This window comes from Anopheles bellator, chromosome 2 (assembly GCF_943735745.2).
Source record: "Anopheles bellator chromosome 2, idAnoBellAS_SP24_06.2, whole genome shotgun sequence".
In the NCBI taxonomy this organism is placed as follows: Eukaryota; Metazoa; Arthropoda; class Insecta; order Diptera; family Culicidae; genus Anopheles; species Anopheles bellator.
Window position 1 is genome coordinate 34,698,571 of NC_071286.1, and position 23,546 is coordinate 34,722,116.

General features: G+C 43.0%; 7 protein-coding genes across 7 annotated transcripts; 3 read left to right on the forward strand and 4 right to left on the reverse strand.

Annotated features, from left to right (window-relative positions):
* Positions 1-6,059: 6,059 nt before the first annotated feature.
* LOC131210279 (transcriptional adapter 1-like) lies at positions 6,060-7,266 on the forward strand. Its single transcript, XM_058203506.1, has 2 exons — positions 6,060-7,012; positions 7,091-7,266. Exons 1-2 carry the CDS (start codon positions 6,114-6,116, stop codon positions 7,215-7,217), a joined length of 1,026 nt encoding a protein of 341 aa, XP_058059489.1. The 5' UTR covers positions 6,060-6,113; the 3' UTR covers positions 7,218-7,266.
* Positions 7,267-7,479: 213 nt separating this feature from the next.
* Positions 7,480-8,375, reverse strand: LOC131210681 (aprataxin). Its single transcript, XM_058203961.1, has 3 exons — positions 8,147-8,375; positions 7,849-8,074; positions 7,480-7,754 (listed from the first exon to the last, which is right to left on the reverse strand). The coding sequence occupies exons 1-3, from the start codon at positions 8,306-8,308 to the stop codon at positions 7,579-7,581; spliced, it is 564 nt and encodes a 187-aa protein (XP_058059944.1). The 5' UTR covers positions 8,309-8,375; the 3' UTR covers positions 7,480-7,578.
* Positions 8,376-8,539: 164 nt separating this feature from the next.
* LOC131207439 (zinc finger protein 62 homolog) lies at positions 8,540-11,586 on the forward strand. The gene is made up of 4 exons (XM_058200051.1): positions 8,540-8,656; positions 8,729-9,486; positions 9,565-9,768; positions 9,836-11,586. The coding sequence occupies exons 1-4, from the start codon at positions 8,540-8,542 to the stop codon at positions 10,581-10,583; spliced, it is 1,827 nt and encodes a 608-aa protein (XP_058056034.1). The 3' UTR covers positions 10,584-11,586.
* LOC131208483 (CAAX prenyl protease 2) lies at positions 10,773-12,561 on the reverse strand. The gene is made up of 3 exons (XM_058201258.1): positions 12,526-12,561; positions 12,164-12,425; positions 10,773-12,100 (listed from the first exon to the last, which is right to left on the reverse strand). Exons 2-3 carry the CDS (start codon positions 12,307-12,309, stop codon positions 11,347-11,349), a joined length of 900 nt encoding a protein of 299 aa, XP_058057241.1. The 5' UTR covers positions 12,310-12,425; positions 12,526-12,561; the 3' UTR covers positions 10,773-11,346.
* Positions 12,562-12,862: 301 nt separating this feature from the next.
* Positions 12,863-17,050, forward strand: LOC131209432 (SH3KBP1-binding protein 1). Its single transcript, XM_058202503.1, has 6 exons — positions 12,863-13,146; positions 13,229-13,464; positions 13,541-14,605; positions 14,696-14,815; positions 15,852-16,120; positions 16,191-17,050. Exons 1-6 carry the CDS (start codon positions 13,013-13,015, stop codon positions 16,845-16,847), a joined length of 2,481 nt encoding a protein of 826 aa, XP_058058486.1. The 5' UTR covers positions 12,863-13,012; the 3' UTR covers positions 16,848-17,050.
* A 63-nt stretch (positions 17,051-17,113) lies between these two features.
* On the reverse strand, positions 17,114-21,011 carry LOC131207440 (uncharacterized). Its single transcript, XM_058200052.1, has 2 exons — positions 20,874-21,011; positions 17,114-20,812 (listed from the first exon to the last, which is right to left on the reverse strand). Exons 1-2 carry the CDS (start codon positions 20,945-20,947, stop codon positions 17,215-17,217), a joined length of 3,672 nt encoding a protein of 1,223 aa, XP_058056035.1. The 5' UTR covers positions 20,948-21,011; the 3' UTR covers positions 17,114-17,214.
* Positions 21,012-21,319: 308 nt separating this feature from the next.
* Positions 21,320-23,460, reverse strand: LOC131209573 (uncharacterized protein B0303.4-like). Its single transcript, XM_058202669.1, has 3 exons — positions 23,105-23,460; positions 22,683-23,005; positions 21,320-22,616 (listed from the first exon to the last, which is right to left on the reverse strand). Exons 2-3 carry the CDS (start codon positions 22,882-22,884, stop codon positions 21,577-21,579), a joined length of 1,242 nt encoding a protein of 413 aa, XP_058058652.1. The 5' UTR covers positions 22,885-23,005; positions 23,105-23,460; the 3' UTR covers positions 21,320-21,576.
* Positions 23,461-23,546: the final 86 nt, after the last annotated feature.

Below are 23,546 nucleotides of genomic sequence, written 5' to 3' on the forward strand. Positions count from 1 at the left end.
TGCTAGTAACTCGCGTTTCCAATGATAGTTGCAATGGCAAGTATCTATCGCATCATCAGCCGGAGAACTTGGTATCTTTACAGATTATTTCCGTGTTGCCACGGTAGAATTTCCGCACTCGATCAACACTCCGACATACTGTTAAACACTTGAGTAGTTCTCGCAACAAGTCACAAATGATGAATACGTCACGTTTTTCATCGACAATTTCAGTGCGTTAGGCAGATGGGAAAACTTTTGCGCTCATTTTTACTCCACTGTTCTCACGGTTGGTTATTGAAGTGCTTTCAACATCTTCAGCAATAATAATCGTAGCAACTGTAGTAAGATTACTTTTAGTAAGAGTGGGGAAACTAGGAAAATCAGAGTGTCCTAAAGTCTCGCCAGTCAAACTCCGTCCGCCCCGACTTTTGATCCGACCGTGCGTTCCCGGGCTCCGCTTTTCTCTGTTCTCTCTGCGTTTCTCTCGCTTATGGTCTGCGCCTTACTCTCTCGGAAAACTCGCAACCCTATCGAATTTTCAAAGGAGAAAGCGAGACGGTTCAGAACATAAAAGAGAGTGCGAGTAAGACGACTATGGCTTCGATTGTTGCTACACACGCGTCTAGCTCTTATGTAGTAGAGCAACATCGTCAGCTGCCGGGTTTTCACCAACACACTCAAGCTACCGCGCGCAAGGAACGAATAAAGAAAAGCCGTAGCTTGCGTGTGTGTCTCGTGCTAACGTCAGACACATCTTTTTGACAAACGCTAACACTTTGTGGAAGGTTTTGGCTTGATTAAACCACCCAATAGGGCGGATAAAATTAATCGCTTGCACAAGTACTTTGTCCTCGGAACTTAACTTATGCCGGGAACAAGTGGCGATCTATCTCGTCACGTTGGTGTCTATCTGGTATCACGTTGATTATCGCTATGCATTTTCGATCTCTCTATATTCATTTTTTCACTCACTTCTACGGACACTAAGGATTTCGACACACTAATCTGACTACTTGCACCGACTGTGATCTCCGCTTGACACGTTGAGTTGTGAGTCACTTTAGAGCATGTGGCCAAATATAGCGCCCAACACGTACACGGAGAATTCTTATCGTATCAAATTTGATTCGACACAATACCCAGTCAATATAAGTTACGGTTAACATGTTTACCATAGTGTTCCATATCGTTGTATTGGATGCATTAAATACCTATTGCAAAACAACGTATAAACTAAAAGCCGGTGGTTGTAATGCTACTTCGGTATCGGTTAACAACAAACTACCGGTTAGAGGTCACAAGATTTGGTGGCATAATTATGAACAAAACAAAATAGAAATAACTATGTAAATAAACAACCTAGAGTAGTAACGAACTCGCATACGTTTTTCTATCAAAGCTATTGCCACTTCCATACTCGTTCCCCGTATCCTTTTGGCGATCATTCGAAATTACTCTTACACAGTGAGGAGCTGCTACATGCCTTTTTACAATAGGAATAATGAGAGGATCAGTAAGATGACAATAAAGTGAACGAAAACCAATTAAAACAAATACATTGTCGGGTAGGGTTATGCGCATAAGTTACGCACCACAATCCTTTATCAAATTAAAATTGATGTAACCCTAATGTTGAAAGATGTGAAGAAATACCGCTTTTCCGCCTAATAGAAATTGCATCTCAAATTATTTCAAGGATCACAATATGTTCAACTGAAATTTGATTGAGCTTTAGATTTGAGCGATTGCTTACTAAAATTGATAACACTCAAATATGCTAAACAAAACTATAAATTTGGCATACTGCGATGGAATAAACTTTTCCTAATGATTTTCAATGCTAAAAAGAAGCAAACTATCTCTACTGTGTAACAGTAATTTAAAACAGCAATGATTTAATAAGAACATCAGACAATCTTTTCGTTTTTCGTGTTTAGATTTGAATCATGAGATCCATCGTTGTTTTTGGTGTGACACCGTCTATTAAGATATATTCAAAAGTAAAGACGACTTAAATTCGACAAACTTTCTATTATAAGGCCATGGTTACACACTCAAATAACAATCGCATATCGCTTTACCATTAAGTTGAATACCTAACAAAAACTTGTGTAATACATGGCGAGCACTTTCAAAGCAAAGCGATTGCATTCAACACATTCCCTATTTTTACGCTTCTCAGCCGCTCACATCGAATAGCGTTAATAGATATTTTTGCACTAGAAAAACATCGACGGGGATAACATTGCAGGGGAGGTAAACTTTCAAGGAACATCGGTTTACACATCTTGCGGCACACAAACATGGTATGCACGCCCTGTACTACGCTGGCTAGATGATTCCTCGCTTTACTTGTAAAGTATTCCTTTTGTTGCCGTAATCTTTTCGGGATGACAGCACAATGCTGAAACTTTATCACATCGCACTGTAACTGAACACAGCATCCATAACCGAAAACATTATTTAATCATTTGTACCAAATTTTCCTTATGAAACGCACTTGCAGATGATCGGCAACACTGTAAGACTGCATTAATTTTTCTATCCATTTGTATCCGGATAAAAACTTCGGATAATTAGTTGTTGATTTTTTCTCACAATGGCTTCGAATCGTTTCCTTGTTGCACTTGCTGCTAACGACACAACTGTCAAAATTTTGCCATCATGGTACACTTGCGTTACGAAGCCATGCTTTTGCATTTTTTTCACCGCACATCTCTCGCACACAACCAACTAATTTACGTTTATATCGCGCGATTCGAAAATTGAAATCAGCTGGGCGGCAAATGACAGCACGTACTTGAATGCTCCTGAGCGGAAGAAGCAATGTTTGATCCTTATACTCGCCTCTTGTAATGTAATATTTCTATTTTTGGTATTACGTCACAGTGAAGGTATTCCATAGCGCTTCGCTATTCTACTGGATCATGATGAGCTGAGACCAGCACAGGACCAAAGCAAACAAACAACTAAATTTCAAAATGCATCTTTTCTGCTTAGCATGGTATGGAAACCGATAAGCCACTGTTTTTGATCAAATAGTTTTAATTAAAAGATTTGAAAAATCGAAAAACATGCCTCACCTCTCACCAAACATCAACTGCTTTTTTAAATAACACAAAGTGATAAGTTTGGGCCATTGAATCGATTACTATAGGAACTTTCAGCTTTGGCGAAACACTGGTTAATCGTATTAAGTAGTTTGCTAAAGGTGCTATACTTTAGACAGTTCGGGATGACTTCTTTGTAGAATCAAAGCAAAAGCATGAAGTTACATCGAATCGTACAGATTTTTAAATTACCTTGTATATGATACAAATATAACTAAAAAGCCCAGAGCCAAATAGGGCTCTGAGGTCTAATAAAATAGGAACTGGAGAGAAATCGTCAATCGTTCGTCAAAAATATGTTATTTGTCTTCTAGAATTACAAAACATAAGCCGAAGGTAAGGAGGAATGTTGTTGTCATAATTCTAACTTATACTTGCGGTAAGTTTCGAAGGTTTCTGAAGACTTATTTGCTAGTTTTGTCCAACACATCCGACGTAACGGAACAATCACAAATCACCAATGGAATCAATAGTAGCAGTGTAATACACTACATTATTGCCATGCACCCGGCCTCCGTCGGAATTTGATGACAAACAGGCACCATGCACATCCTGTTTTGGCTTTTGGCAACAAACATTGATTTTATCAATTCCTTTTCTTTTCGATTGAGAAAACCTCCTGGTTATGCACGATGACCCCGCACTAGGGCATTTGGTACTCAACGAAAGGTCGTATACCGAAGAGTTAGTAAGAAATGAGTCCTCCCACAAGTTTAGATGCTTGACTAACCTAAAACGACAAGAAGAAAATGAGAAAAAATTAAACGAATGCAAGGAAAACAATCATAGTTTAGGCTGCTGTCCGAAACCGACTGCCATTGGCTATTCACGCGTTCAATATCGGCTTCTTTTCGTTAAAATAACAGGAGAAAAAACTTATCCACTCGGGCCACCTACGAAATTGCGTTACCGAAACCGAAGATTCGCCCGCTAAGCGAATAAAAAAAGAACGATACCGACACTATGTTAAAAACCGCCGTTACCGATACTGATAGCCCGGCTACATGCATGTGTTTGTGGCAGAGCAACAGTAGCAATGGAGCGAAGAACCAACGATGGACGACCAAGTGGGGAAGGTCTCTTACTGTCTCTAGCGGAGTGAGTGAATATGAGTTGTGAAATGAGTGTAGTGTGTGCTTCTCACAGCGAGAAGAGACCAACTCGATCGGTAGGAAGAAAATAACCTCATATTTTCACGATTTTAACGAAAAAATATCTTCTCCTCGCTGCATGGGTAACGATACTAGGGTCTGGAAAGTAGCGCTTGAAGCCAACATCCCGTCGGTATGTTACAAGATAGTCGAAGCAGAGCTACTAATGCTCAGCAACGTGATGTCCGGAACTGCAACGTAGTAGGAGATTCAGGCCAAAAATTCATCAACCATTGAACTTCTCATCGTTTTCGTTGCTCCATTGGTATGATACACGCTAAAATCCCACTATTGCCGCAAATAGCTACGCACCTTCGATAACTATGATCTGCTTCCGAACTCTGATGTTTCCACTAGAAATAGAGAAGCTTTCAATTCTTTAAAGGCTGCCGCGATGGTTTCGGCGAGGAATCTGCACAACGAAGAAGAATATTTCCGCGAGCACAGAGTCTCACTCAGGTTGCACACCGCAAGCAAAAGGGTACGAAATCACGACGGACCACGACCACGGCGACAATGAACAACGAAGACTACGGAGCGACGAGCAATAACGACACACTGTTACCACGAATGGGTGAGAAAGGAATGAATTTAGTTGGTCCGCTGCTGTTTGCTCTTCTGCCCGTCGTTCACTTTTTCTTTCAACACGAATGCAACTCACACTATTGCACAAGGCGGTACGCACACTCTTTGCTTCGAAATAAAACCTCCGAAGGAAGACCATACATTTTCCACCACTACTGCCACGAGATGTTCGCACACGAGACGGCTGATGGTTTCGGGGTTTCAAGTAACGATTTCGCTGTTCTGTTTCCTATTGTTTTCCGTACGAACACATTATTTTTCTGGCATTGCAAACATACACAACATAAACATGAATTCTCAGTTCACGACCGAAATTGCACCTTTGCTTCACGTTCGTTTTGACAGTTTTATTTCAAGGTTTTGTGTTTCGTTGCTTGCTGGGAAATAATCCCACATTTCATGCCATTCACATGACTTGAATGTTTAGGATGTAACGTTATCGAACTCCCGGCATTCAATTTGATCGGACTCAAATAACCAGTAAACAACCAGTCTGAGTTGAACTTTTCCGACACTTCTGACTGAGCGTTGTGTGTCTGGACCTAGTTGCGAGTGGAGAATGTGCAACGCAATACACCGTCGGACAGTACACGAGCGTTCGAGATTGTATCTACCGTTTTACAGTTCACTGGGCAAAGAGCAGGAATATGCAGAAGATCTCGATGCGTGTTAACACTTTGTGTCCCTCATCAGAAGCACAAGAGTCTGCCTCTCCTACCTTTGCAGAGCCGTTTCGTTCCAGGGGAACTAAACGCGGAGATGCTTTCTTTCCCGCGTGGGAAAGAAATTGGGCGTCTTTGAGCCTTATTCGCTTTCGAATGGCGTATGTTAGTTGAATGATCTACGTTCTTCGTGTATGCATCAAAGAAAACGAAACTATTCGCGAAAAATACGAGAGCCAAAATATTTTTCTCTGTGATGGACAACAAAAATACCGTGAATGAAAAATTTAGTACTTCGCTGACTGACGGCTCTGTTCGTTGAGCCTGTACTAAACAAAATCGACGAAGAAATTATCGGCAAAATATCGAAAGTGTTTCCAATATCCGAGAAAATTCTCAAGCCAAAAACTACTGATGGAAAAATACATTCAGTTAAAAATAAATTTTTTCAACTAAGTGCAATTGAAACCGTAAGTGTAAGTATTTAGGTTCCTTCGTTCTAAACACTTTCTTTTTGTACTAAAACATTTACAAGTGACAAGTTAGTTGTTTAGTCACCGAATAGGTGATCTCCTGTTTAATTTCGTAAAGTCTTCGCAGTTATTGACTAAACTCAATGAACAATGAGTTCACTAGTGTTGAATGGAGAAGTTGAAGGCGCCAAGCAAGCGCTGATTCTTGCGCTCGGTGATAAATGGTCCGACTATCTGGCCAATATGAAGCTTTGGTTTCGTACAAAAAAAACCAAAGAAGAATTCGATATTGAAAGCCGTAAGCTTCTCAACCCGAACCAAACTCATTTACACAACCGTTTCTTACTGGCAATTCTGAATAAAATCGATGCCGCTTCACCTCCGCAAACATCTACGGGTACTAATTACGACGGTTTACAAATGGTGGATGCTGCCGGAACATTCGGAAATATGAACGACGGATCTGGTTACGGGTGTCACTCATCGCTCATCACGCAGCACGAGGCTCGTAGTGGGAAGAAGCGTAAACGGTCCTCCAAGTCGTCAAGCGACAGATCAACATTTCAGCCCGTCTCGCTTCACGAATACATTACTCGTATACCAATCGGCCCCGAAAATGATCCTTCCTCTGGTCAACAAAGTGCAGTTGGAGGTGGTCTAGGTTCGATTCCGACGATACGGTACGCGGCGCAGGAGCTATTTTTACCGGACAGCGGACTGGTGCTGGGCCGACTGTTGGTCGGAGCATGGGAGCATGGGCTGGCCAGCGCGGATGACTCTGCTGTGGAATTGATTGTTAATTCGGTGCAAGTACTTCTTAAAAACATACTCTCCGCGGTAATAATGGCCCGAAAGCATTACAAACACACCGCAAATGGCACATTTTTCTATGATGTTGGTTGCGAACTAAAGCACCCATTCGACCGAAATACGGTCACTAAAAGGAAGATCGACGACGAGCCAATGGAGTTGGATAAGGAGATCACCACTGTTTGCTACTTGAAGCCTCCACCGGGCGAATCGATATTTTTGGCCAGCTGTGAGCAACTGTAAATATCGACAACAATATTGGTTCCAAGACGTAACGAGTTTAAATGTATCATTTTACGTTCACTATTCCAAAACAGGTATCCTACCGTGTGTCGAAAAATCACCGCCTACGAGCTGTACAAAGTTCTTCAGGACCGAAACATCATACCTTCACACTCCGTGTATTCGATGAATGTCGAAAGGATATCGAGCCAGTTATCGTAAATCTATATAATCATTTTAGTGCTAATCGCAAGGATATTTTTAATAGTGTACATGCATTTGATTCATTAAGTTTCAATAAACAAGTGCACATCGAACCGTAAACCGTGCAATATTTATGTATCATTAAGAATGGCCATTTTATTTTCAACAGGCCGCGAAAAACTTGCAACATGATAGCTTAGAAAGATAAAGTAACATTATTTCTACGTCTTTCCATCGGCTTTTGAGTCATCAACACACATCACAATTATACATTTTTCATAATCACATATTATACATTAAATTATATTATACAAAATACATAATTTCTAAGTATTTTCATACATCACAATAAAATTACCACAAGGAGCATCATCGATTATTAGGCGTTGCCCTGTTTTTCTTCAGTATGTTGCTCCAAATGCGCCTTTAGTTTGAGGAAGGTTTTTGGTGCATGGGGACATTGATTGCAACGAAGAGGGCTCACAAGCAGCGCGTAAATATGTTCGTGAGAGGGTTTTTTCATTTTGCCGTTCATGTGTAGTGTCGCTAAGATATCTATGGAGAACAAATTGAATACAGTTTCACAATTTTACGATATGTTATTTTTTGCACTGGGTATGCGAAAATGAGAAGCTTTTCTACTACTTACGGTCGAGTTTAATGAAAAAATCAGTGTGGAATGCATTCCAGCGAAAAGGATCCTTTAGGAATGGAGAATGATAATCTTTCGACACAACGTGCAAATGGAGCCGCCGTTGAGACGGTTTTTGATGGTATCCAAAATCGAAACTTTCTTTTGGTAATCCCGTAGAAGTTACTGCCTTCCAGCCCAGTTCTTCCATATGCCGCAACAACGAAATATCGCCGATCGTCAACTGCAATCGTAAAGAAGAATTACCATTGCCATTGTTAGTGGTAAGTGTTTAAAATTTGTCCTTTGTACTTACATCGTACACAGAATCAATATCTTTCCATGGCAGAACCAAAAAATGAACGGCTGCAATAGGGTACGCATCTTTGATTACGACGGCCAGTTCCGAAACAAAAAGCCTAGCTTGAACATCATTGATCTTTTTAATCAGTTCGAAAGATTTCGGGCCCCATTCCATTACAACTCGTGGGTGTTTGCAACACGAAAGCTACGAAAACATTAGATTTATAGAATTCTTGTTTTTCTATGAGATGTTTTGATTTATTACGAAAAATTTATGAATTCTGTAGGGAAAATAATAATAAAAACAAGTTGAAAGTGACAGCTGTCGAAAATGACATTTCAGCAGTGTAAATAAATTTATCCTGTTCGCTTTTGTCGCGGCTTTTGTGGTTTGATATCGATGAAGATGAGAACCAGTTGTCGATTGTGCGGCTACAGTGCTACGGATTTGAATGAAATTTTTGGCTTGCCCGCATACGGTACAGGCTACTGCGGGAAAATCGAGAAGTATTTATATTTGAGGGTAAGTTTTAGCGCCGTTTAGGCAGTCAAAAACGAGCTCTTACTAACGACTTCTTTTGCACGTTACCTGAAGGTCACTCAAAATGACGGGCTATCCGAGTTTGTGTGCTGGATGTGCTCTCAGCAGCTCGATTCTTTTCAACGATTTCACGAGAAAATAATTGAAATTCAGCAAAGGACTCTCGGCGAACGGTTCGCTCATTTCATGCTTCATGGACCCTATGAAGACCACTTTAGGACAGCAGATCAAAGTTCCAAAATAGAGAAAAATGAACATATCGAAAACTCAGGAGGTGCAGCAACAGAGAACGAATTGGACATTGCTTCGGTCGAAAATGAAACACATGTTGCTCAGAATATGACTGCCAAAGCTACAAGGAATCAAAAACTAAAGGCAGATCTTCCAAATGATAAATGCCAGAGACGGAAAACTGTCCGCACTCGCGAGTCTACAGGGACAAAAAACTGCCCCAGCGTGGACACGTGTGATACAAGCGAAATCGATTCAGTTGATATTTCAGAAGTCGAAGCTCTTGCTGCTGAAAAAGGTGCAGCGGATATTGCGGAAAAGAAACCCGAAAATCTGTTCGTGAATGGACGAATGGTTGTGAAAGGACAAAAGTTGCGACAACTCATTTCCCGTTTCTATCGACTGCAATGTGACTTTTGCAAGGAAACGGAACTTCGATTTAACCACGTGGATAAGTTATACGACCACTACGAAAAGGTGCACAACTCTAGAGGATATATTGTCTGTTGCGAGTTGAAGCTGACGGACAGTGAGAAGATAATCATACATATGGCCCGGCATATACAACCTGAAGCGTTCACGTACGTATGAGCTCACTGATTTGCAACAGTGCACACCAGATTTTTCGCCCATGGTGAGCTAATTTCCTCTCATTGTAGATGCGACATCTGCGGCTATATAGTCACGAAACCGAAGTTCCTTATAAGCCATAAGCAAACCCACCTACCAGTTAACGATAAACCGTACGCCTGTCCCCACTGCACGAAACGGTTTTGCTGGAAACGAGCGCTAACAGTTCATTTGAACAGTCATCAAATAGCTGCTGAACGTAGAGTGTTCCGCTGTTTATTGTGTGAGAAGACGTGCGTAACGATGCAATTATTTTATACCTTGTGTTTTAAATTTCCTTTCGTTTATTACAACCGATAGATACGAGACTCCAGGCGGCTTATCGAACCATAAGCGCAACGTACACAAAGGTCTAAAACCGAAGCAGACGCATGTGTGTGATGTATGCGCTAAGCCCTTCGCAACGGTGCACGGACTACGGGAGCATATTTCCACCATCCACCAACCTTGGGAGGAGCGGCAGCTTCAGTGTGCAGAATGCGGCAAATGGTTGAATGGGGAGCGCTGCATGAAAATGCATCTTAAGATTCATTCGGCGAAGAACCTGGCCTGCGGTGAGTGTGACTATAAAACAAACAAATCGTTACTTTTGAAGCGCCATAAAATCACTCACCACCAACAAGAACGCCCGTTCCTTTGCGATCTGTGCGAGAAAACGTTCAAGGTAAAGCGTGACCTCAAGGTGCACATGCTAAGCAAGCACAGTATGCAGTCTCGCACATTTCAATGCAATTTTTGCAACCTTCGATTTCGTAATTCCGCCAACTTTTACGCCCATCGAAAAAGTCAGCATCCGAAGGAGCTTCAGGCGATGAGGGATGATCAGGAGTTGGAGAAGAAACGCAAAAGAATTCGTGCAGGCCTTGAACGATCTTCAAGTACGGATCGGGAACTTCGCGCTATGAACGTGCGTGCTACTCCTACTAATGAAAGCTCTGAGCCTATTACTGAAGATGTCATAGTTGTCGACAATAAGCACTACCGCTTGCGTAGCGAAAACGATAGCATTACTGTTGTTGTTGAAATAGAGGACATGAGCGAAATATGAAAGAAAGTTTCAGCATGATGGTGAAGTTTGAAAAAGATAGCAAGAAACAGAATTTGGGTAACTGTTTCCACAGTCAGTGTCACTTGTAATAAGTATAGTTCACATTATCCCCGAAGTCTCTTTTGATTTTCAAATATGTGTTGTAGACGAAAAAAATAAAAAGATTAGAACAATAGGACGTGGTTAATATGTTGTAATGAGAGTAGAAAACAGTTGTAACAAACGTAATTTATTTCACGTTATAAAGCGTATAAATCTATCGACACACCAGCTTTGTCTATCAATTCGAAGGGCACTGTATTGAAATATATATTTAAATGTCGTGTATTTGTTATTTGCGAATTATTAACTAGCAAAGACCAGTTCACCTGTCTTCATCAAGACCATCTTTGAAATCAAGGCGGTTTCTGGTACTATTGGCGTTTTCTTATTGGATGTTTAATCGGTTGTGTATCTGACCATGTGGCGCTAATTATGTTAAACTTAGAATCTGCATGCCTTACACGAAATGCTGCACAGCAATACTTTTGATGTTATATTACACTGTCTTAGTTTCTCAGAAATCTCCTAATTAATTGAACATTCTAACGAGTGAATTTGAGTAAGCTATTGAATTACAGAGAGGGGAGGAAGTAGGATAGACAAAGTTACGATGGTTCTGGCTAGTACGGCGCACACAACAAAGAAAGATTATTTATCTAATGAATGCAACATTTGATAGTGATACTTTGACAATGGCACAAAAATATTTCAGCACAGCGCATTATAATTGCCACCCCCAGAAGAGATTGTTCGCATACCAACCTGGCGTGGTGAGGGTCGGGAGGAAAACGATCCATCCGACGAGTCCTAGTACATAAGTTCCAATAAAAATATATTTTTTGTGGTCCCCTTGCGAAAGCACTTCCTGGACGTCGGGAAATCCCATGTGATTGCAGAATGCATGTACGATGAAGGGTGCAAGGAAGTGTCCGGAACGCACAAACAAGTACGCCGAATAAATACCGAAGATAGTGGTGTAGAAAAACTGAAAAAACGACACGATCAACACCTCCCGCAGGGGACGCCCATTTTGTAAACGCTCTTTGATATGGTGTAGGTGAGCCAGCCCGAACAGGAGTGGCGTAATGAGCATTGCAACAGATGGCCGAAAAGTTTGGAGAAGCAGTGGTAACATACAGGCACGGAACGTAAATTCTTCGGACAGGGGGGCAACGAAGTGGTTGCGTAGCCAGACCAGGCTGTGCACTGCGTTCATCCAGTACATAGGTTCCGAGTAAATCCGCCACACACCGCTCGACAGCTGTACACTTAGTGGACCCAGGAATAGCACCATGGTTAACAGTAGTGGAATGCTCGCAGCTGTGAAAAGACCTTCCCGCCGGAACCCCATTATCTCCCATAAGCTGTAGCGCTCGAATACCTGCTTACTGGATAGCGCAAGCACAAAAAACGGAGCGACGAGCATGACCACGAAGACACTAAAGAATCGACGTTTTATCGTTGATGGATGGTCACTAAAATGTAACACAAATTGAAGATAATAATCTTGTGAAAGCATGCTCTTGACGCATGCTTACCGATCGTGCTTGGTGTTCCATATGTACAGACTGGCGACATAAATTACGGATATCACAAAGCACGCCCCGACCGAGACGAACGGGGAAAGGTAAATTATACCCTCCACGGCGGTGGGATTCTGTTCCGGATCCATATCGCTGGCCATACCGGCACACCAGATCCTCACGAACAAATCCCAACGCTGTAGAAGCCGCACCAGCTGTTCCACTTTTGCATTCGTTTGCTAGCCAGCTACAAATATCCCCGAGTTAGGTTACTCGACTGTCCAGTTTCGTCGTGCCGTGAAGGATGAGTTGAAAAATGAGAAAAAATATTCGTTAGTAAATGCACCGGAACCGCATAATATATGCTAAATACGTACAGCAAACAAAACAGTCAGAGCCAACATCAACAAAACTGAAAAAAATGTTGCAATGAGAACGTTTTCACTTTTTTTTCAATTTGATGGCCCGGTGAAAATTGTAACATTTATTTCAATGTTGACGTTTATGTTTGGTTGACGTATCATGCGTATTTTTTGTTGTGAAGATTTTCTTTCGTCACAATTAAGTTCAGTGCTGCACCTAAACGGATTACTTGGTGTTCTAAATGCAAACGTATGTGCAAACATGGTGGCGAGCTAGTGAATCGATGTTTCGATCCGTTGGGGTACGGGCCTCGACTACTCAACCACTGACTGACTACTAAACCACTTTCGAATTAAGACGTCGCTCCAGCTTACGGGGTGAGCAGGCTGGGCAACGAAATATCAGTGCCACGGAACTGAGGATTTACTGTCTGCGTTTGCTTGCTAAGTGTGGATCTTGAACGCCAAAGAGTCATCGGGTTTGTGACACTACAACAACGGAATGGCGTACTCCAATCATATCGGCGATATTGTTCACCTGAACGTTGGTGGAACAAGATTTTCCACCTCACGCCAAACACTAACATGGGTTCCGGACACATTCTTCACATCTCTGCTTAACGGGCGTATCTCAAGGTAAACGTAAAGCAGGAACGATCGTTTTCTCGCGGAAAAATAACACTTTCAATTTGTTTTCATCAACCATCTTTCTCCTCAGTTTACGCGATGAAACGGATGCAATTTTTATCGATCGTGATCCAAAGCTGTTCAGTCTGATACTTAATTATCTTCGCACGAAAGAGATCGACATCAAAGCCGTCGACATACGAGTGTTGCGCCATGAGGCTGAGTTCTACAATATTGCTCCACTGATCAAACGGATGATGCTGTGTGAGGAGATGGACCAATCCAGCTGTGGCGATGTACTGTTTTATGGTTACCTTCCAGCCCCTAGTAAGAACTGTTTCGAATCTGAGCCGTTTCTCATCTTTTGTGACACACTCAATCCTCACTCACGTCTCGCTTTCAGATATTCCTATCCAAGAAATGCCAATAAGTTCGTCTTCGTCTAGCTCGATAAGCACCGGCACGGTTACGACGAGCAACAGTGTATTGTCCGGTGCACCTGTGCAGTCAAAATCGGATCCACAGCCCGGTCCATCAGGCATTGGACAGCAAGCAGTGCCTGCGACACTGCAGCAGCAGTCTAATTCACAGTTTTCAAATTGCAACAACCAAATTCACGCTTTGACCACGGCTGCGGTGGCATCGACAAGCAACGCTAATACGAACTCGAACCCACGCCCTGGATCAATGGTGCGTGTGCCAGAACTCTCGCAAGGATCTTCTAGTTCGCCAGGAAGCGCGAGTGGCACGGCAGCCACCAACGGCTCGCGCCATTCCGGTCATTCTCGCAACTCGTCTTGGGATATGCGTGTGTCGTATAACGGGAATGGTAACCGTAGCACCCAGTGGGTTCCTGGCCACTCGCGTACAGCTTCGCTCGATATGATGCGCCATTCACGCAACTCATCCGTAGATCTGAATAAGTACATACGGAATGAGGTGGGCTTGGTGTTTGGGCCGGGTGCAACCAGCACTGGTTGGGCGGATCCGATGCGTGTGCAGATTATCAAGGCACACCACAATTGGATTTCTGTTGCGTACGCCCATTTCGTCACTTGTTACCGATTGAAAGACTACTCGGGCTGGCAGCAAATTTTCATCTCTCCTTACATCGAATCGACGATCGAGCGGATAGCAATAAATGCTAAAATGAACCTGGCTACTTCGGCAGGGGAGCAATCGCACAGTAAAATGGTCGCAATCTCATACGGAAGCCAGATTCGGCTGTGGGGAATCTCAGACGATGGTAGCAAGACCGACGTGGGCACATTCAACTTGCACGTGCGCGTCGAATATCTGTTCTTCATCGGCAGTCAGTTGGTTGCGCTGTCCTCTTCTGGCAAGATAGGCGTTTGGCATGCGATGACGCAACACTGGCAGATACAGGATCTGGTTCCGATACTATCATTCGATACTGCCGGGTCGTTTCTACTGCTTGGTTGCAACAATGGTTCCATCTACTATATCGGTGAGTTAATTTTGCGGTTTTCATTTTGCAAAGGGTCTTATCATGTGTGATTTTGAGATGATTCTTTTTCTTTTTCCTGATTAATTTTAGACATGCAAAAGTTTCCATTGCGTATGAAGGATAACGATCTGTTGGTAACGGAGCTGTACAAGGATCCATCGAATGACCACATCACGGCAATATCGGTCTATCTAACACCCAAAACGACAAGTAGGTGGAAGTGAATAGTTATCTTTCTTGCTGTAAATGAAACGTGTTACTGTAGCTCAGATACGTGTATTTACCGTCATATTAGTTAAAAAGCAATGTTGCACCACACTCGCCACAAATCACTTGCACCACCGTCTCCACTGTCAGTAGTTCATTACATACTCACACAGAACGAACACCATTCATTGAAGACCGAACGTAAGGACACTGATTTGGGTCACTTTGAGAATTTTGCAGATGCTTGCGTTACGCATACATTTCCTCCCCCTAATACTACCTCTGAGTACACATGTTTTTATCAAGTTTCAGCTCTCCAGGGTTATAATACGATTTTCCGATGTTTCAACCACGCTTTGCTCAATGCTTACCTCCTAGTCAGCAGCCATAGTTTCTTTTCACCCTGTGCAGGACGATTTACTTTACTTTTTTTCTCTTTCTCTATTTTCTCTTCTTTTTTGCTTCTCCTCTATTTGATGATACTCTGATATGTTCTTTTCTTTTCGGCTGATACATAGCCGCGGATCGAGTTAAGGAAGGTAAAGATAATCGCACAAAGTGTCCCTTCTGCTCGTGCAATTTGGTTATTTTGCGCCATTCGTGCACTTTTCATTTTTTGGTTCTTTGAGAGCAAACAATCAATCAGTGATATGGTTCGGTTTCGATTAGTTATTTTTGTATCTGTGCCGTAAATAGAGAATAATCGTGTTGGGACGGAGAGTATTCGATTCTCTGCTTGTATGTCCATTGTCGTGTCAATTGTGTTTTGTTACCTATGCGTGTTGCTAATCAATTGGAGACGGTGGTTGCGATTCCCTTCTTTCCGCCCTAATATAAACGCTCGTGATTCATGGGGCTGTGCTTATGTCATTTGCGGCCCCAAAATCTGCATTATTTTGTTACGTTGTTTTATTTATGTGTTTGGCTTGATGGTTTTTGTTGGTAATTTTTTATGATTCTTCACCATTCCTTCTTTGTTACTCATGTTTCTTTTAATGGATTGTACCCATTTTTGTTTTTTCGTTTTGTCTTCGTGTAGGTCTCTCAGGTAACTGGATAGAAATAGCCTATGGCACACGATCCGGTTCTGTTCGCGTCATTGTACAACACCCGGAAACGGTGGGCCATGGGCCGCAACTGTTCCAAACGTTTACCGTGCACCAGAGCCCGGTTACGAAAGTGACATTGTCAGAAAAGTTTCTGATATCGGTGTGCAGTGAGTACAATCACGTGCGAACGTGGCAGGTTCCAAGATTCCGTGGTATGATCTCTACACAACCCGGCTCTACACCGGAAGCATCGTTTAAGGTACGCAAGGCAACGGCTTATTGTAGATAGCGTAGCGTGAGATTTAATTATTCTTTGTACTTTTTTACAGATAGTGTCTTTGGAAGCAGTAGATTCAACTTATAGCTATTCGGCCGGTAATGATTTCGGGCCGTTTGGCGAGCAGGACGATGAGCAGATATTCGTGCAGAAGGTGGTGCCAGACACTGATCAGCTGTACGTGCGGCTAGCCTCGAACGGTGAACGTATTTGCCTGATACGATCAGTCGATGGGACGACAGTCACATCATTCTGCGTACACGAATGCGAAGGCTCGTCCCGCATGGGTTCGCGACCGAGACGTTTCATTCTTTCCGGTCACTGTAATGGGGCGATACAAATGTGGGATTTGACCACCGCTCTTGAGATATCGAAGAGAAAGGACCAACCTAAACGCAGCATCGGAGGACCGACGGCGGACGAACTCATTCGGGAGCTTGATCAGTGCGATCTGAGCAATAGTCACTGTTCAACACCGTGCATGTCCCCCTGCCCAACGGCATTCTCCAGCGGCATTGAAAGCACTACGGTCGGACGATTAAAACCGTTCAATGTTGCGTTCTTGAATCAATCTGCGGCGGCTGCGTCGCAAATAGTCGCGGGAGTGAGTGCTCAAGGACAGGCAGCGGCACTGGTGGCAGCAGCGGGTGCTATTGGAGCTGCGGCACCACTTGCGGCTCAGAATCATCAACCCGAACAACCGAACTGATCTTTATTCCACCGGCAGAGGGCTTTAAGGAGATGGTTTGAATGTTGCCAGCTGGAGCTGGGATTTTAGCCTAAAGCTTCGGCCTATGTAGTTATGCTCATTATGCTAAATTTACGTAATGCACACTTGCATACACAGTAACTATTAAAGCATTTCTGTTCCTTCAGATCCATCTTGTCTCCACTACAATAATATCGGAGACCTTGTTGCATCATAAAAATTTGTTGTTTTTTTCTCGAAATAAACTTTTATTTTTCGAACTTGTTTGTATTTATCATGTTTGCACAGATGCTTAGATATATTTTCGTACAGTAAAATGTTAGGCGCTGTAGCGATCTCAATGGCACAATTAGTAGACATTAATTTCTTAGTCACATTTTTGTTGCAGACTATGAAATACTTTGCTAATGGTTGCATAGGTCATCTTTTGTGCCAATTGCACGGCACTTATTCCTTCGCAGTCTAGTACATGAAGGAGATCCTGACGATATTTCAGTAAAAGAACAACGATTGCATGTTTATTCATTTCCACGGCTCTATGTAACGGCAGCCGACCGTCGTTATCGGTGTGCGTTTGCGGAAAGTGTAAAAATCGGAGTAAAAACTCCACTTTCACTGCAGCAAAATAACTGCTATCCATTACCGCGTGGTGGAGCACTGTACGACCCTGGTTGTCGGGTTTTATCATATCTAGCCCATAGCGATCGATGAGCAGTCGCCACAGCCGTTTGTTTGGTGATAAATAGAACGCGATCGTCCTTCCTCGCTCGTCGACTGCATTAACGTCGATTCCATAGCCCACAATTAGTTGTTCGATCATCTTTTCCGAAACACCATCGTTCATGATGGCAAAGTGTAGGGAAGACAACTTATACTTGTGGCTCGTCGCGTTTACATTGGCCCCACATTCAAGAAGAATTTTAACGCAAATTTCCTTCCCACTTTGCAACGCTACATGAAGTGCCGTTTCTCCATGCTGGTTTTCATCACTATCGGTCGTAGATGTCCGAACATCAACTGTATCGTATCGCGTCAGTAAAAACCGAAACAATTTCTCGTTCGGAACTTCGATGCAACGGATGTAATGATGCAGAAAAAGTTCGCCGGATTCGAAACGCAAATAGTCTACGTTTAGTTGTCCCAATGTTTTCTCATTGCACTGCAGGAGCTTTTCAAAGTTAGTTTTATGGAGATTGTCGGATTGAAGATCCGCTTCCAAACCATCTAGTGTCGCACCATGTTGCTGAAGATATTCAACGACCAATTCATGGCCGTGTAGTTTCGCTTCTGAGACTGCACTGTTTCCGAGCTTATCTCTGTGATCCAATCGATCGGCGAAACCACACTTTTCGAAGAGAAACTGAACTATCTTTAGGTGGCCACTCGAAGCCGACAAAATGAGCAAATTTGAGCCGTCATATTCGTGCAATGGGTCGAGAGAATTTTCCTCCATGATGCTGAACATTTCGTTTAGCTTTCCGCGACGACAAAGGTCAAAGAGTGTTTCATAGTAGTGCAAATTTATTGTGTTCAAATGAGCCTTTTCTAGCTCCCGAAACTCGGGCGTCGGTTGGAATGCCAGATGCTCTACTAGAAACGCTGCTAGGTCGTATCTGTTATCCGCGACGGCATTGTCGAGAGCCGAATTGTCCCAGATAAATTTGTACGGGGGTTCGCGTTCTGGTACTTTTTGTTCCTTGGCCAGCGCCAGAAGACGGAATAGAAGGCTGTGGTCGAACTCGTTAACCACCGACAGGTTGTAGATGTTGTATTGACTGATCTGTAGGTCTGTTCGATTCTCTAAAAACCATTCGATCAGTGCCACGTAGTTACCAGAGATGCACACGTTGAATGTAGCACTTAGTTCTGCCGTTGACATGGTGCGGAGTTTTAAAGCTGAACTGGAATTCGCTCCGTTCGCCAGTAACTTATCGACAATGGGCCAATCTTCGCTATCATCTGCCAATTGTAGGGGCGTCCAGTTGTTTAACTGTGGACATTTTTGCTCTATGGCAAAGCCGTTGGTCGAAAGTAGTAAATCTATTATTTCCAACGACTCATGAACGATGTGCAAAAGATTACGCTGCAAGCAGTCGGTTGTTGACCGCAGGGTTTCGGGAGTACAATCTTGTAGCATTCCGCGAGCTCTCTCGACGTCGTGATGCAGAACTGCTACTGCCAGTGGACAGTGACGAAAAAGAAGCTCGTCGATCAACTTACGACCGACAGTCCTGTAAGCTTTGATATCAATTTTTTCGGGATGGTGCAATAGATACTCGGCCGCCAATAGATTACGCAATGCACGGTGCATATTGATTGTCCTTACTTGTTGCTTCGCAGCGGTAGAATCTCCCATTGCACAACGGAAACACTCTTCTTCCAACTGCTCCAGTCTAAGACTTCCTGCCGCACCTAAATGATTCCAAATGAAGTGTTCCTTCAAGGCAGTGTACGAAAAAGACGCCGCTGGAAAAGTTGTGCTTTGTCCCCCGTTATTAACCACCTCCGATATTAGGAAGAGCAAAAACACGTTACCCAGTACGTTTTCTTCTTGCTGCCGGGTGTTGTTGTTGACCGTTTTTTGTAAAATGATCTGCACATCTTCAGAAGAATCTTTTATCAGCAGTTCCAAGCATTGTCTCTGTTCTGCTTCGTTTAACGCTGGTAGCGTATACTTAGCAACCGGGATGACGCAATTAGCTACGATCGCTTCCCAGAAAAAATCATCACCAACTATCCATACGGATAAACGAGGATTGCCTATGTGGTGAATGTTGTTTAAAAAATTTACCAACAGGTTTATCTCTTCCCAGGGGCAGTAGTCTTTTGTTGCATGGTCTATTAGAAGGAGCAATTGTCCGGTTTTCACCGCAAAACATTCCATCTCTGTATATGCACTGAATAAATGGCACAGGGTATCCTCCACACGGGTATTCGTTTGGCGCAAGATGTCTATTACGTCCCAAGCATTCAACCGGGTTACTATCCGGAACGGATAAGACCGTTTTGAGGTGATTTGTAGATTTTTCAAGTAGGTAGTGCTTCCGTTAGTTTCATTTGATATGAGCACATTTATCGAACTGGGTGCAGGAGGAACGGAATAATACTGATCGTCAAAGCTGACGGTGAAATGCTTTGCAATTGCTTTCTGCGCTCCTTTGCTACGTAACCAGAACACTATGCCGTAGTCCTGCAGATAGCTGACCTCGTGAACGGTGTCGTGGGTCTTAAAGGTATCCTCGAATGCGGTTGTATTGTTCACAAGAAACCAAGTACTCGGTACCAAGTCTTCTTCACGATCGATACAATTCTTCTTTATGTATCGCTTAATGTCTTCCAGTGTCCCCTGCCGTACGATGAACAATCCGAACGGTGCAGCTGTTTTACAATCTGCGTTAAGATCGGCAGCTAAATCCAGGAGACTGATACCATTCAACGGATCTGGTTCAGTGAAATAGTACGGTTCAATAGGTAGTGTTGTAGTGGACTCACTCTGTTGCGATACTGCTTCTTGTAATATCTTTCGAAGTGTTTTCCCGTTTGAAAAACGGATTTCATACACGCATCTATCTCTTGCCTCCGTGTGCTCACGAATGCTGCTAATGGCACAAAGCACGTTTCCTGGAATAGCCGATAAGACGGAAGGATTCATATCGCACTGATTCAGCACAACAATGCTTGGATCTGTGGCTTCGATTGCAGGCCACTCGTTGTAGATGTTCAGGTAATGCTTCACACTGGAGGCTGTTAAGATGCCGAAGTATTCACGTGCTTTGCTTGATACATAGTTTGGAGATTTGTGTGAGCTTTCTCCATAGTCCCTTATGGTAAGACGATGCTCCAAAATAAGAAGCTCCGTTTCACGAGTTTCAAGATGAATCACAAGAGCCACAAGGTAATTCCTCAGCTTATGATTTATGTTTTGGCCGCATATCAGTTTGATTGTGGTGTGTAACGAAATGTATCTGTAATTAAAGAAGTCAAGTTATGTAGTATTGCTCATTACAGATCATTCTAATGCCTTACTTAGTGAGCACCCAGATTGAAAATGCATCAAAAGCTTTTCGAAGCTCTGGTTCGCCGGAAAACGATGCACTCATTTCACTGGTTCTTTCCGCTACCGCTGTGAAAATACTAAAGAATTAAGCAAAATTTTATTTTCTCCGAAGTTTCTGATTGCTAGTAGAGAATTCTAATCTTTTTGTCTACTACACTTCAACATTGACAGTGCGCGACCAACAATGTAGTAGTATGTAGTGAGTCAACCTTCGCTGGCATGGTGACAACGAATTGGAACTAGATTTCAAAATCTAGGCAAAACGGTTGCTGATACTATTTTTGGATGACAAGTCTATTCGTTGCAGAATACGTTTCCAAGTTACCTTCAAACCACTTTAGTTTACCGTGCGCACATGTAAAACTAAAGAAAATACGTTTCAAACAAGGCTAACTTGCCTGCAGTTGTTTTTTTTAATTCTGTCTTTTATTGGATCACAATATGTACAAAACAAGAAGCACGTAGAGATGCCGAAACGAACGGATATTGTTAAAAAAAAACAAAATATTTATAAGATTTTCCGCCATTCATTTTGGCCACCTTTGAAGAAAGTCAGCGGGATGATATTACAAACATTGGGCACAAATTAGGAAAGCAGAAGATTAGAAAACATTTGGTGCTTTCCAGTCCTGCTTCTGATGCCGCTGATTACACCGTTGCCATCGTGTTTGATTAGTTTGGTGTATTGCTATCCGCTAGAATAATGGTCGGCATCATAATAAGAAAAGTGGTGGTAGTCACAATAAGCCCAATCGTAGAGTTTAGGTTGAACAAATGTCCGTAGTGAAAACGGCAGTACCAACCATACAGTATGACGGCCGTTACCGCCAGCGTTCCTATGTAGATGAAGTAAGTTCCGTACCGCGTTCCGGACCGCGTGTTATTGGTGGGATGTCCGTTCGAATCGCGACCATCCGTAGTGATGCCATCGTGACCATCGCCTGATTCTGACAGGTTACCGTTGCTACTTTGCGAGCGATGGTCCCCATTTGATGTTCCATTTGTTGATCGATCGCCGCCATTAAGTGATGATTTCTGGTTATGTATCAAACAGTGCACAACACAATTGTCGAACAGTCCACATGCGGCCAATGTTTTGGAGTCGGGTTGTAGCACGTGTCCGTTGAACACCAGTCGAACCAGCTTTTGCGCCCCCAGTTCGACGGTGAAGTTGCGCTGCTTGAACTCGCCGATACCCTCATTCAGGTTACCTTCAACTAGCTTTGAATCATCGTTCAAATATTTAAGCTTAATGCGTATTGGTTTAACCACTGCAGACATCGTTTCTGTGCTGCTACTGGCCTTACTCGTGCTTCCCAAGGCACCAACGTTGGTATTTTCCGTTGAATTTGTTCTATTGGGCCCGTTTTGCCCTTTGCTACCGGTTTTGCGTTGTCGAAGTTCCGTAGAGGTCAAAGACTCTGCTTCTATGGGCACTTCGCCGTCGTTACTTTCTTGATCACCAGCATCCATCTGGCGAATGATTTCTTCTGGTCCGGTGTCGTCGAATGTGTCAACTACCACGTGCGGACTTACTACAGTCGGATAACCTTCTGTGTCGCTCAAATCCAGTCCCGTTGCTGACTCGGAAGCTTCCGTTAGAATCGATTGTGTGATGTTGTCGATTGACGAGGCTATGCTATCGTTCTCAAGGTCTAGCTCCTCAGTCTCCGTAACGTTCGAGATGTTGGACTGCTGCGATGAGCTTCGCACTAAAAAAGAAAATTGAATGCATACGTTTCAGCCGACGTTTAGGTTACGTTCACGAAAATACTCACAAATGATTGTCGTTACGCTGTGCTGAGGAATTGTATTCAAACGGCGTAAATTGTTTTCAATGACGAATACTGCACCTTGTGCATTGGGACGATCTTCTCGAACGTAGGTCGAGCGCCAGGCCAAATAAACAACAATTATCAGCAAAGCCCGTAGAATCCAGTAGTTAAAGAGCTCGTCGGTCTCATCTAGAAAGGGCAACATTTCCCTTATTGGCGCCTTTCTCCGACGGCACGGCCTAGCCCTACAGACGACGATGATATGCTTCGACCAGCAAACAGATTTTCAATGTATCCACCGAACAGAATAAGAAAGGGAGCGCATCCTGGTAAGAAATAAAAGAGAAATCGTTTCGAACAAACATTACGCACAAAGATGATGACATCGCAAATGGAACGTAAACAACAACAAACGAATAGCTTACATAAGCCAATTCCTATTCCTCCGTCTATTGGTTTTACCGTATTTAACGGGATTGTTCGGTGTTTGGGGATAGAAGGCTTGCAAGAACTGATGAATACCGTGCACACACGGGAGAGCACATTCGCATTCACACGCTCTACGGCTACGGCAGATGTTCCACGGGAGACCTTTGTCCTTTCACTTGTTTTCGAACTTAGTAAATTCGTCGAATCGGCGAAATGAGATGTGTATGTGTACTCTGGTCAACAACACACGCAATAGTTGCTCTATAACCACGAAAGGATCTGGAGAATCGTGTTTATTTTCACGAATTTTTGGGCAAAAGAAGTCTACAAAACTTGCCTATGACGACAAAACTTTGACGTTGTTCTATCTTCTTGCCTTCCAAACTCTGACGTTTCCGAAGGCTTCCGTTGTTTTGAAATGTCAATTCAGTCCTGCTG